At 40.1% G+C, this 14,389-nt stretch overlaps 1 protein-coding gene across 1 annotated transcript in view; it reads right to left on the reverse strand.

Annotated features, from left to right (window-relative positions):
• Nucleotides 1-642: 642 nt before the first annotated feature.
• The window catches only part of LOC137196218 (NLR family CARD domain-containing protein 3-like), a 51,345-nt gene continuing 37,598 nt past the window's right edge, over nt 643-14,389 (reverse strand). Inside the window, exons 8-11 of the mRNA XM_067609082.1 lie at nt 13,164-13,337; nt 12,011-12,184; nt 2,421-2,467; nt 643-2,288 (exon numbers count right to left, since the gene is read on the reverse strand). Of these exons, the coding sequence (XP_067465183.1) occupies nt 1,738-2,288; nt 2,421-2,467; nt 12,011-12,184; nt 13,164-13,337 (946 nt within the window). The 3' untranslated portion in view covers nt 643-1,737. The remainder of the gene's footprint in view (nt 2,289-2,420; nt 2,468-12,010; nt 12,185-13,163; nt 13,338-14,389) is intronic.

The raw sequence follows: 14,389 nt of genomic DNA on the forward strand, positions 1-14,389 counted from the left end.
AGGTGATAATTGTATTTTATATTTATTATTGAGGTGGTAGTGGGGCTGCTGTACTGGACTGTGTTATATTGAAAAGTGTTCCTAATATTTTGCCCTCCTGATGCTTGTTAATGGGCTGGAATAAAACCACACAATGGAAAACATGATGGAAATATGACATTTGTCTCCTCTCTCAGTAGAGTCCCACTAGATACTAGTTTTCTTTCTCTGCCCACAGAATCTGTTCTGAACATCAGCAGACTGTTAAACTCCTGCAGCTGTAAAACTTTCTGACTGAAGTTTCATTTACAATCAAAGCTAAAAGCTCAACTTGTTCAACAGACAGGAAAACTTCTGCACACGCTCAGTTTGGGGAAACCTTCCTGAAAATGGCCTCGAGTACAGAAAGAAGAAGCAGCAAACACCTGCTGCCTGGTTTGAAATATGAAAATAAATAATAAATGAAGTTATTTTATCTGGATTTATCTTATTTATTTAAAACCCAACTGAAGGTTAAAAGAAAAAGTCTTTGTTACAACAATAAAGTGCAGAGAAAACAGTTTTCTTTGTTTTGGATGATTTCTCATCTAATTTAAAGTCATTTATAAATGCTGTAACCTTCAACACTCTCACCTGTATATAGAAACATTTGTTGGAGCAAAGTTATGTTTGTGATATGATTTATTTATTTATGGATTACAGACACAAAACAGAAATCCAAGTGATAACATGTTACAGTGAAAACACGTATTTCCAACATGGTCCCAAGATGTTAAAAGACAAAGAAACATAAAGAAACACATTCAACATAAAAACTAATCAATACAATCCTGAAATACAAAAACACACCAGCACAGTTTAAGAAATGAAGAATAATAATAGTTAACAGTTCTTTTTTTATTAGAACTAGTGCAGAGCCCGTTCAAAACGTGTCTGTTCAGAACGGACAGATTGATTATTATTTCTCAACAACCACATATATATGTATCAACTGACAAACGTATCAGTTAAAACCAGAAAGATTGAACAAATGAACTGGTTTAAATCCAGTAAGAAACTTCACCAGTGAGACTAAACTGAGGTTGAACCGTAGACGCAGTTTTGTTGGTGTCTGCTGGAAGGATTTGTGGCAGCACTTTACCTTCCAGCTGGGTAATAACAAGGTGATAGTGGGTAATATTTGATAATAACCAGCTAGTAATAATGCTAATTAACATGTAAAAGCTTGGTATTAACAATGGCTATAACTAGCTAATATTAGATAATAAGAATCAGAATCTCATAATTAGCATCATTCCAATATGATATGAACGCAGCATAAAAGCAGCCACACTCCAGCTGCTGAGCCTCAGCCTTCACCATTAGAGGTGTTCATTTAACCAGCCAATAGGAGGCCTGTTGTTCTGACCATCATTTGTCATGTGATCTCTAAATAAGTGAAGGAATCAGGTAACACAGTTACTATGAAACTACTAGAAGAACTACAACTAAACATTGTGAAGATCCCATTCCCATTATCCCATTACAGTTCAAGCCTTTCTAATACACTAACAACAGAAAACAACAACAACTGGACTCAGTTTATCATTTGATTCATTTTACAAACAAACTGTCAATCATGTGGAAACCATGTTTACATTTACAAGCAGTGAGAGATCATGTTGGTACTAAATACCATCAGCTGTGTGTGATCCTGTACAGACTGAACTATCTGGTCAGCAGTGAGAAAGTTTCTCTAACAGGAGGAGACTCTTCCTCCTACAGACCACACAGAGACACTGAGGAACCAGACCAGTAGAACCCAAACCCAGCATACAGAGGCTGAGTGAATGTGGTGTTGAAGGTGTGGAGGTGGATCAGTGTGTCAGAGGAGACTCTGTAGAAGGACAGAGTGCCAGCAGGACAGTCCACATACACTGCTACTCTGTTAGAGACAGAGGAGGAGGAGGAGGAGGAGGAGGAGGAGGAGATGGATGTTTCTCTCTTATTGTGCCAGACAGAGTAACGACCATCAGAGCAGATCAGACTCCAGGACTGATCATTCCCTCCAAACCAACAGTCATAACTGTTTCCTTTCCTGCTGATTCCTCTGTAACTCACTGATATATCAACGTTTCCTCTCCACTCGACCTCCCAGTAACAGCGACCAGTCAGATCATTTCTACACAGCAGCTGAGGCCAGTAATCAAATCTGTCTGGATGATCAGGATATGACTGATCCTCCTTCACACGTGTCACCTTCCTGTTGTTGTCAGACAGTTTGAGTTCTCTGTTTACTGTGTTTGGATCCAGTGTGAGTCGACAGAAATCTGATGGAGAGAACGAGACACAATACAGCTGCAGTTATTGATCGATCATCTGTTTGATGATGACATCATCTTCATCCTCAGTAGGATGTGAATGAGCTTTGTTTTGATGAATGAAATGAAAAACACACTTACACTTCCTCAGACCTGGTGTCAACCATCGGACTCCAGCAGGCTGCAGCCTGAAAGGAGGAGGGGGGTCAGAGCAGCACGTTCTCTTTCAGCATGCAAACATGGACATGACATCACTCTAGAAAAAGCAGCTCTGATCCTCATCACACTGAGCTGCTTTGCTGTTGCTAGGCAACACAACCGTCCATCACATCACGTCGAACCACGACTATCGACAGCAGCTACATTCAGCCAATCAGAAACAGGCGTCTCAAAGTCAAATCATGTCAACAATGAGACTTTTTCTTGTCAGACTCAGCAGTTTGTATTGTGAACAGATGACAGGACTGTTTAAACTGATTCACACTAACATGAAAATGATAAACCGCCTGTTTCTGTTTGTCTTTCCTCAACAATCTTTGGACGACTGACAAGTTATTTCCTCTCACACAGGTGGAACATTCCTGCATGATGGTTACAGCTGACAATCAGCTGCAGTCTCAAGAGTTTGAGCTGATTTACTGTCCACCTGTCTGTCCTCACCTGAGAGTGTCCACCTGTCTGTCCTCACCTGAGAGTGTCCACCTGTCTGTCTGTACCTGAGAGTGTCCACCTGTCTGTCCTCACCTGAGAGCGTCCACCTGTCTGTCCTCACCTGAGAGTGTCCACCTGTCTGTCCTCACCTGAGAGTGTCCACCTGTCTGTCCTCACCTGAGAGCGTCCACCTGTCTGTCCTCACCTGAGAGTGTCCACCTGTCTGTCTGTACCTGAGAGTGTCCACCTGTCTGTCCTCACCTGAGTGTCCACCTGTCTGTCCCTACCTGAGAGTGTCCACCTGTCTGTCCTCACCTGAGAGCGTCCACCTGTCTGTCTGTACCTGAGAGTGTCCACCTGTCTGTCCTCACCTGAGAGTGTCCACCTGTCTGTCTTCACCTGAGAGTCCACCTGTCTGTCCTCACCTGAGAGTGTCCACCTGTCTGTCCTTACCTGAGTGTCCACCTGTCTGTCTTCACCTGAGAGTGTCCACCTGTCTGTCTTCACCTGAGAGTGTCCACCTGTCTGTCCTCACCTGAGAGTGTCCACCTGTCTGTCCTCACCTGAGAGAGTCTACCTGTCTGTCCTTACCTGAGAATGTCCACCTGTCTGTCTGTACCTGAGAGTGTCCACCTGTCTGTCCTTACCTGAGAATGTCCACCTGTCTGTCTGTACCTGAGTGTCCACCTGTCTGTCTGTATCTGAGAGTGTCCACCTGTCTGTCTGTACCTGAGAGTGTCCACCTGTCTGTCCTCACCTGAGTGTGTCCACCTGTCTGTCCTCACCTGAGAGTGTCCACCTGTCTGTCTCAGTCTCACAGTAATCAGTGAAATATTCACTAAATTTAATCTCTTCGTGTTCATTGACACCATTTTTCCTTTTTTTTGGTGACAGTCAGCAGGATTTTCAAACTAATGTATTTCAGGTGGAAGCAGGTTTTGTTCCTGCAGCAGGTTTTTTTCTGTCAGTTGGGACTCGGGAGCTCAGAGGCTGGATTGTTTTTTCTCATTTGTTCTTCATTTTTAAACTATAACCGCTACATCACTCAACATTTCATCAAGAGATTTGATCCTTGTTTTCATGTTTTTATTCTAATATTAGCAGTCTGGTGGGACCGGAGAGGATGCGCTGCGTATGAGTATTTTCCTCACTGTTGATTTTAATATCTTTAACATTTCTCAACATAAAACATGAAGGCGTCCTTGATAACTCAACAATATGAAAGGTTGTGACCAAGTTTTCTTGTCAGTTTTGGACGATAGCGGAAGCGGCTACATTAGCCTACCCATGATCCTCAGCCACCGTTACTATGGTGAAGACGCTAAAGCTGTGACATAAACTATATTCAGTATAACATTATACAGCAGGGCCGGACTGGGAAAATCATTCAGGCTGGGAAATATAGCTCCAGTCAGACCAGTTTATCAGCGGGGGGTCTGGGGGTCCCCACTAGGAAAACTTTACTTACAAAGACTTGATTTCCTGCATTCTGCTGAATTTTAGTGCATGTGAATAACAAACTAATGAGCCAACAGCTGCTTAGTACAATGTAGTGTTATGAAGCTGAAATAAAACCAAAGGTACATATCATTAAGGAGGGAGACGACACTACTACTACTGTGGCACCAACGCTGCTCTCTACACCTTCAAAAAGAAACAAGCAAGAGCACAACACCCTCCTCAGTTTACTGATATACACTAACAGTTACCCATCAAAGGTTCAAATAGTCCTTTAACCAACACAAACATTAAATAACACACATCTTTAAGTTCCAACAAATGACAGCAGCCTGAATAGTGACAGAAGACGTTGTGTTGTCTCAATCATTTTAAATTATCAGCTCAAAGTATGAACTCACTCACTGAAACTTTCACCAAAACACATGAATTTTATAATAATATTGACCACATTAACTAGACTACATATGCTAATTAGCTTTAGCATTGACAAGACGATGATGACGCATCAGTAACATTAGCTACGTTAGCTAGCTAGCACGTTTATTTACCTTTCTTTCTCTCTCTCTCTCTGCTCCACCCTTCCTCTTTATCCACCGTCCATCTTGCTGCTAAATCATTTAGCCTCTAAATGCACTTAATGCCAAAAGAAACGTGTAACTGCCAACTACTCTCTCTGTTTCTCTGTTTCTCTGAGGCTAGCTGGCTGTGCTAGCTGGCTGTGCTAGCTGGCTGTGCTAGCTGGCTGTGCTAGCTGGCTGTGCTAGCTGGCTGTGCTAGCTGGCTGTGCTTCCTAACATGCTGCGGCTAACGCTCCGCTAGCCTCTCAGCTAACGTTAGCCTCGGCTCTCCATGTGGATCCAACCGGAGCACCGAGCCCCGGTTTGTTATTCAGGTTAAAGCGGGAAGAAGCAGCGGGTCTGTCGGGCAGCTGAGTGAAGTGCAGCCTGCGGAGGAAACACCGGGACCGTCAGGGTGAAACAGTCCGCGGAGGAGCTGCTATGTTCGGCTGCACAGATAGGAAACCCCTCGGCTGACAGGAGGTATCACTCTGTCTGGAAAAAAAAAACTTCTTCTTTTTGGTTTATAACGGCGGTTGTCAACCAGCGTATTAGGTGCATTACCGCCACCTTCTGCTCCGGGGTGTGGACCAGAGATTAAATCCTACACATTAATCCTGTCTGTCTAATAAACTCAAAGAAAACTACTGCTGCACCCACTTGGCAGGTTCATTAAAGTTTGAACACTGAGCTCCTGAAGTCCAGTCTTCCTGAGTTCTTCCTTCATATATTGTCTTTATTGATCATATTTAGTACAATCTATGCTTGCATGCATAATAGTCTCCTCAGCCAGCTGGAAAAAATATGTGCATATATCTTATATATGACGTACTTGATATATTCTCAATACCAAATACACCAAGTTGGGACTTGTGTACTTGCTAGTTCAGACTTGGCAAGTTGGACTCAGTAGTACAAACTTGTGAGGACGAGAGGACGCAGTAGATCATTCTGCAGCTGGAACAGCAGCAGCTCAGCTTCAACACACCTACCTGACTGTACTGTGACAAAATAATCTCAACTCAAAGCTCCACTAACACTTTTTATCTCACAAAACAAAAACCTCACTGACAGAGAGATGCAGTAAATGATGTTATTCAGTCTGTAATGTAGCTATAATAAAAATCTAAACTCTTATGTAGCTTAATAAAATAAATGAAATGAATCTGTTCATTTGAATCCATGTATATGTGTGTAAATGTGGTGATATGTGTACATGTGGAGTTCCAGAGGCAGCGCTGCTGTTCTGTCCAGTAAAAACATGAAGCTTCACTTTACATTCAGACAAACTAATGTTGCAGCTACAATTGTTAGATTTCATCTGTGAGACCAACATTTATCTTCCAGAAGGAATTATATCATATATCTAAATGCTGCGGAGACATTAGAGCCAGCGGTGAATCAGCAAAGAGCTGCAGATCAGTTCATGGATCATGTTCTCCCCGGGATGACCACATGTTGACCGGCCGATCATCTCAGGAGTCGGGCTGCTAGCAGCTGAGATGAGCGGCTGGTCCAAACATCTCCCAACACATCCCAGCAGGTTTACAGACTGGAGTTACTGGGATAAACTGGCCACATGTTGGAATCTACATGTTACTTTCTCTCCTGAAAACATTAAAAATTAATAAAGCCACATATTAATAATCCCACAATTCAAGTTACAACAGCTTTTAGCCTGACTCAAAGTCTCCGCCATCGCTGCCGGTTGGTGTGAAATGCATTCTGGGATACTTGGATGCTTTTCATTACGCTAACGTGTCTCCTGGTTTCTCTCACTCGCGTCTCTTCTCCCAGCGAGGATGAGAGAGAGACGTGAGGACGGAGGAATTTAATTTATCAAACGGGACGTCGTCGCTCACTCCAGCATCATTTTGAGGATACAAGTTGTCATGACGCACTTCACCCTAAATGTCAAATATGAATAAGTCAGCAATAGAAATGACTAAGTAACAGTTTAAACTCTAAAGTTTGCATTTAAAATTCATGTACAATGAATGAAGACTTTACACTGTTACTTAATCATTTCTACATATTGATAGCTGGAAGGAAAACAGCTGATAACTGCTCCAGTGTTTAATCATTTGATTATAGATCTATAGCAGCGTCTGTCTGTCACAGAATGACACACAAACAGACAATTTAAACCTGTTAATTACTGAAAGAACAGAACCCACATAAAGGAACAATAGAAACAGCTGCAGCCTGCAGAATATGTTTAAATAAAATGTTGCTTATTTAGTTTGTGAAAGTCTGACGTGCTTTTCAGGCTCAGGATGGTTTTATAGGAGACGCAGCTTTGTGACGTCATGTTTTCCTGAAGGAGCTGAGACGCTCTGAAACACAGAAGAAGAAAGGAGAAGCCTTTTGCCTCATGAAGAGAAATAGTAGAAAGTTTTAATGATTGATTCATGATTCAGTCATCTTTATTTTATAAATAAATAGGCTATGATCAGCTGCTGTTGTGCTTTCATTCCTTCTCCACAGGTAGTTTCCTGATCTGCTGTATTACAACAACAGCCGACTGTTTACTGTCCCGTCAGATCAGCTGACCAATCAATACACACTTTGGATCAAAGGGGTGTTGCCGTCCGTTAAAACACTTCCACTAGGATACACCTGTGTTTCCTGGCTCTAAGCTCCTCCAGGAGCCTCCTCTCTCCTCGCTCCTCGTCTCCTCCAGGTGCATTTAAGGGATCGGAAGATCCTCCATGATGGCGGAGAGAGATCGATTTCCGGGTCACGGAGGAGAGAGGACGCGAGGAAGCATAGAGTTAGCTTAATGAAAAGCACCCACATACATCTCAAGTCTCTTATTAGAAAGATTTGTCTTTTCATGATGTTATTTCCTCCATTAAACTGTTTCTTGCTGACAGACAGACTCTCCCTGACTTTAATTTGATCCATAATAACAGTTCAACACATTTATATTTTACATCATTTATCCTCATTTACATTCAGTCACATGTGAGGTTGAAAATTCCTGAGCGTCGGGTTTGATATGAGTTACATCATTTCCATTTTAGCCAAATACATATTTTCCAGTGTTCAAAAGACACTCTGATCATATTCTGGGTTATTAAATAATGAATTCACTATCAGAATATCAAACAATACAGATGCAAATAATCAATAAATAATATAAACGCATTCTGTGAGTAGAAATGGTTCCTGTGCCTCTGAGCAGGACACAGTATAAATGCAGAATGCAGGTTGTTATTTATGTTTGTTAAACAGGTAACAGCTGCAGAGAGGAAACAGCTGCTGCAGTGATAACTGTGAACATTTATTAGTATTAATCAGAAGTTTCCACAGCTGTTAAAACTGACTGACAGCTGATCAGCTGTGATCAGCTGCCGTCGTCATCAGAAACGGACGTCGCTTCATGTGACACTTCAGAGGAAAGGACGTCTCATGTCTCTAAAAACAAATGTTCTCGTTTCCTCTCTCCTCGCTTTGTTTCCTTGGTTGCATCTCAAGTCTCTTAAATTGCATCCACGTTTCCCTCACTTGCTTCTTTTCCTTGCATCTTAGTCCCTGTTTACACCTGGTATTAACATCCGTCTCAGGTGATCCGATCACAAGTGGACAGCTCCAAGTACGTCTGTTTACACCTGGTATTAACAAGCGTCTTGAGTGACCACTTGTTATTCGGATCTCACTTCCTCGCTCTATATGCAAATTAACACAGACATCATTTCTGTTTGCAAAGACTAAATTAGTTCCTTTTTAACTGGCGGGAGGATGTTGTGGAAATGTTTTATCGTTGCTCAAGAACCACACAGAGACATAAAGAAAGCATTAAACATTGTTACTTGTTGACGCAGTTGTAGACGCTGTACAATCCATCACACCATCAGTAACAATTATACAAATGTCCAAACACAAACAAAATCTTGTATTTTTGGAGAGAAAGCATGTTGTTCAGCCGGCCCTTTCTCTAAAGATTGTTAACCCAAACCAGACAGCTTTATACCTCTCCAGAATGAAAGCTAAAACAGTCTGGTCCCTAATAGACACTTCCACAAACTGTTACATCTTCTTACAAACAAGTATGGTCATACGATCTAACAGAGACCTCATGGTCAACCAATAACTTCAAACATGGACATCCTTCAACTTTAGCTTGTCTAGATACCTCATGATCCACACAGTCTCTAAAACAGCAGGCTTAAGACAAAGATATCTCTAGCTAACCCCAGAGGTCAGCAAGCAGCCCTCAGATAGAAACAAGTTCAAGAGTTCAACTAGACTAGGAGCAGGATTTCTTCACCAGCATGTATACCAAAATGACAATGACATTACATCACATTCAGTTGACAACAACCACTGACCCCTTAGTTTAAAAACATTTGCAACATATAAACAAAAGATTTATAAAATGATAACCTACTATTCAGTTTTCTTTCACAAGGACCGGGGGTCTGTGTATCCTCCGTCCAAAGCTGTGTTCAACTTGTTTGATAACAGGTTAAACAAATATACAATGCATTGTGCCCCCTCATGAAAATCAAATGCCCGTCCTATTGATTTACTCTAGTGCCGCGTCTGAACATATATAATATATATATAGTTATATCAGTGGCGGCTGGTGACTCAAAATATTGGGGAGGACAGGAGAAAAACCAACATGGAATCTCACAACAAACCACATCAAACTATATCATTGTTCCCCAGCTGATGAAATCAGAGGGGTGGGGGACAGTTTTATATGCCAATAAAACAATTTGCTTTCAAAAACAAAAACCCCTGAGTGGTGAAAAGGCTGCTTCTTTAAAGACATTTAGCATATACATATTGTTTCTAAACAAAGAAGAGCTCATTTTAGCCGTGCAGTGGTTCACAATGTGTCATTTTACCAACAAAGTTAAATTCAAATTTATAGTATTGGTCTATTGTGACAACAGATTTATGTTCTCATCAGAAACAGACAACATATCACATGATTTACACGTGTTTCCTGTGTATTTTCTTAGTATACAGAAATATATAAAGTACCACAAAGCTTATAATGTGATACAGGAACAGATCAGTGCTGAATACTAGAAAGACTGAACACTAAAACATTCACAGATCTAAAAGTGTAGGTTCACATCAGAAAGTATTAATGCATGTATCAAATACATGACTTACACACTCTGATCTATATGCATCACATATAAAATATAGTCTACAAAGCTGACATGTTAACACTTGTTATTCTAGTTACTTTAAGCTTATTACTTAATATACGACTCAGCTTAAAAACCAACTGAAGAAACTGTCACAACAAGCAGCCAGACCTCCTGCACACTCATTCACTAATCACACAACATCAACAGGTGACTGAACAACCACTCAATTAAAAACTGGATCAATTCCACATGAATGAGTGAGTCCAGACAGCTCACTGTAACTTCAACAAGCAAACTACCTACAGCACATTATATGATCTCTGCTGCATTCTGGTTAAGGAGATAAATTCACACAACAGCCACACAGAGACATTTAACCATCAGAGATGAAATTAGCAACCAAAGTTGTGGCTGTTGGTCATCTTGTTTGTTAGTTAACAGAACTTTGTGGCTGCTGGTTAACCAGTCTGATATCATTAGCAACAACGACAAACAAGCTAACTCTCCTGGTTGTTTCATTTAAATGATGTTGTTAACTTTCTATTGTTGTTGGGAGGAGTTCACTTCAGAGCAGCAGCACGTCACCGTAGTCCCGCTGAGGGTAATTTGGTTGTTGAAAGGGCCTAAATGAGATGTAATGTTTTACTGATGTGTTTAAAAATATAGTTTGTAATTTGCAAGTTATCATTTATTTTCTTATATGCTACTCTATCAATTTATCTATATCTTACTGCTCTTCTTCTCTTATCAGTTTGTCACACTCATGTACGTTACAGTTGTAGAGAACTGAAGATGAAATCTGGAAACTATCATTGGACCAAAGTGATGTCAATATTGTATTCTGGTTGTTGATTGGTTAAGGAGGACGTCCTCCCTTGGAACGTCATTTTACATGTCTTGGCCAATCATAGATTAGCATGAAAAAAAATGAAGTACTTTAAATTGATGTAAGAGATCCGCCCTGAGGAGGACAGCAGGAGCCCGTCCTCCTCTAATAATTTATATATATATATATATATATATATATATATGTATATGTATATATATATGTGTGTGTGTGTGTGTGTGTGTGTATATATATATATATATATATATATATATGTACATATGTGTGTGTGTGTGTGTGTGTCTAAGTGTATGAATTCTTTGAGCAAGAATATATATGTATATGTATATACTCATTGTCACAAAATTCGCACCTTCCTATAGATAGCCCGTTGGCTCACAAATTATAATAATAATTTAATCAAATTCAAATATATTCTTTACATTTCAATGTACAGTACAGTATGTTGTTCCTGATTGTAACCACCAATCTTCAGTACTGTATAATGTTATACTGAATATAATTTATGTCATGGCTTTAGCTGGCATCGTCACCATAGTAACGGTCGCTGAGGATCATGGGTAGGCTAACGTAACTACTTCCACTATCGTCCAAAACTGACAAGAAAACTTGATTTCTCACAATCAAAGCTGAAATTATTAAAACGGATGGTCATAACCTTTCATATTGTTAGGTTATCAAGGACACCTTCTTGTTTAGTGTTGAGAAATGTTAAAGATATTAAAATTGACAGTGAGGAAAATACCCCAGTCCCACCAGACTGGTAATATTAGAGTAAAAAAATAAAAACAAGGATAAAATCTTTTGATTAAATGTTGAGTGATGTAGCGGTTATAATTTAAAAATGAATAACAAATGAGAAACAAACAATCCAGCCTCTGAGCTACCGAGTCCCAACTGACAGAAAAAAACCTGCTGCAGGAACAAAACCTACTTCCACCTGAAATACATTAGTTTGAAAGTTGTGCTGACTGTCACGAAATAAATGGAAAAATCGTGTCAATGTACACGAATAGATAGATTAAATTACATGACTATTTCATGAATTGCTGTGAGACTGAGTTGGTTCATACCTGAGAGAGTCCACCTGTCTATCCATACCTGAGAGTGTCCAGTCTCCAGTGTGGATCCTCCAGTCCAGCAGAGAGCAGCTTCTCTCCCAAGTCTCCTGGATGATTGTAGCTCAGGTCAAGCTCTCTCAGATGGGAGGGGTTGGACCTCAGAGCTGAGGTCAGAGAAGCACACCCTTCTTCTGTGATCAGACATCCTGACAGCCTGCAGACACACAAAACAACATATATGTCACATGATCTGAGATCACTGCAGGACTGGAAGATAGTGTCTTTATTACTTTCATCACTAGTATGTTTCTGTAATCTTTAAAGTTAAACTTAATACTTTCAGTCACTACTTCTAAATTCAAATGGCCAACCACAGTAAGGTTTGTATTGTGAGGCAGTTCCAGCTTTCTGTAACCTTAGTCAACATGATGTTAGCGTCTGCTAACTCTTCACTGCTAAAAATAGGTCTAAATAAAGAATAGTAAAAGAAGAAGCAGCCAGTGAGCTGATAAGATGAAGAGCTGGAGGTGACAGATCTGACTACAGTTTGTAAAAACTTCAAACCTCCAACATGTCACAGAGGTAAATGACTCCATCTCAGATGCTCACAGTTGAATAAAGAACAGGAATCCTAACTAATGTGGCATATAAGGACTGAAGGTTGTGGAAATAAATATAAAAACTAATAGTAAGGAAGCATTTCTGACTCCTTCACTCACACTCACTGACTCTATTTCATACATTTTCAGTAATCATGAGTTTTAAGGTTGTTTGAAACAAAAGAAGAATTAAATGGTGGTTAACCACATAACAGCTGGTGTGCACTGTCATATCACCATTGTGACTAAAAATCACTATCATCCCAGCACAGATACTGCACTGAAATTAAAAGAAACTATAACTGTTAACAAAACACTGGTCACTGAATAACTGTCTGTATTTGTGTTACTTTGGGCCAATTACACAGTTCTTCATTCAGTTTTTGAATCTAAAACTCCTCTCTCGTATTTCAGGTTCCAACAGCGGAGACAGAACAAAACAAATGGAAATATATTAGTAGAAAGTTATTCACAGGGTCTAAACACACAACTGGTCTGAAAATAATTTGATTAGAGAAAATATCCAGGTGTTTATCAACTCATATAAATCACAGTTTAAATAGTGATCAGTTTAGCGGGTTGATGAATTCTGACCTGAGAGTTTCCAGTGCACAGTGTGGACTCTTCAGTCCAGCAGACAGCAGCTTCACTCCTGAACTTTCCAGGTTGTTGTTACTCAAATCCAGCCCTCTCAGATGGGAGGGGTTGGAGCTCAGAGCTGAGACCAGAGAAGCACAGCCTTCCTCTGTGATCAGACATCCTGACAGCCTGCAGACACACAAAACAACATACATGTCACATGATCTAAGATCACTGCAGGACTGGAAGGTAGTGTCTTTATTACTTTCATCACCAATATGTTTCTGTAATCATTAGAGTTAAACTTAATACTTCCATTCACTACTTCTAAATTCAAATGGCCAACCACAGTAAGGTTTGTATTGTGAGGCAGTTCCAGCTTTTTGTAACCTTAGTCAACATGATGTTAGCGTCTGCTAACTCTTCACTGCTAAAAATAGGTCTAAATAAAGAATAGTGAAAGAGGAAGCAGCCACAATGAGCTGGTAAGATGAAGAGCTGAAGGTGACAGATCTGACTACAGTTTGTAAAAACTTCAAACCTCCAACACGTCACAGAGGTAAATGACTCCGTCTCAGATGCTCACAGTTGAATAAAGAACAGGAATCCCAACTAATGTGGCATATAAGGACTGAAGGTTGTGGAACAGTAAGAAAACATTTCTGACTCCTTCACTCATACTCACTGACTATACTTCACACAGTTTCAAGAATCATCCAGAGTTTTAAGGTTGTATGAAACAAAAGAAGAATCAAATGGTAGTTAACCACATAACAGCTGGGGTGCACTGTCATATCATCATTGTGCCTAAAAATCACTATCATCCCAGCACAGATACTGCTCTGAAATTAAAAGAAACTATAACTGTTACCAAAACACTGTTAACTGAATTACTGTCTGTATGTGTGTTACTTTGGGCCAATTACACAGTTCTTCATTCAGTTTTTGAATCTAAAACTCCTCTCTGGTATTTCAGGAGACAGAAAAAAATTAATGAAAATATATTAGTAGAAAGTTACTCACAGGGTCTAAATATACAACTGGTCTGAAAATAATTTGAGTAGAGAAAATGTCCAAGTGTTTATCAACTCCTATAAATCACAGTTTAAATGGTGATCAGTTGTGCAGGTTGATGAATTCTGACCTGAGAGTTTCCAGTGCACAGTGTGGACTCTCCAGTCCAGCAGACAGCTGCTTCACTCCTGAACTTTGCAAGTTGTTGTTACTCAGGTCTAGCTCTC

The sequence above is a fragment of the Thunnus thynnus genome, chromosome 13 (assembly GCF_963924715.1).
Source record: "Thunnus thynnus chromosome 13, fThuThy2.1, whole genome shotgun sequence".
NCBI lineage: Eukaryota > Metazoa > Chordata > Actinopteri > Scombriformes > Scombridae > Thunnus > Thunnus thynnus.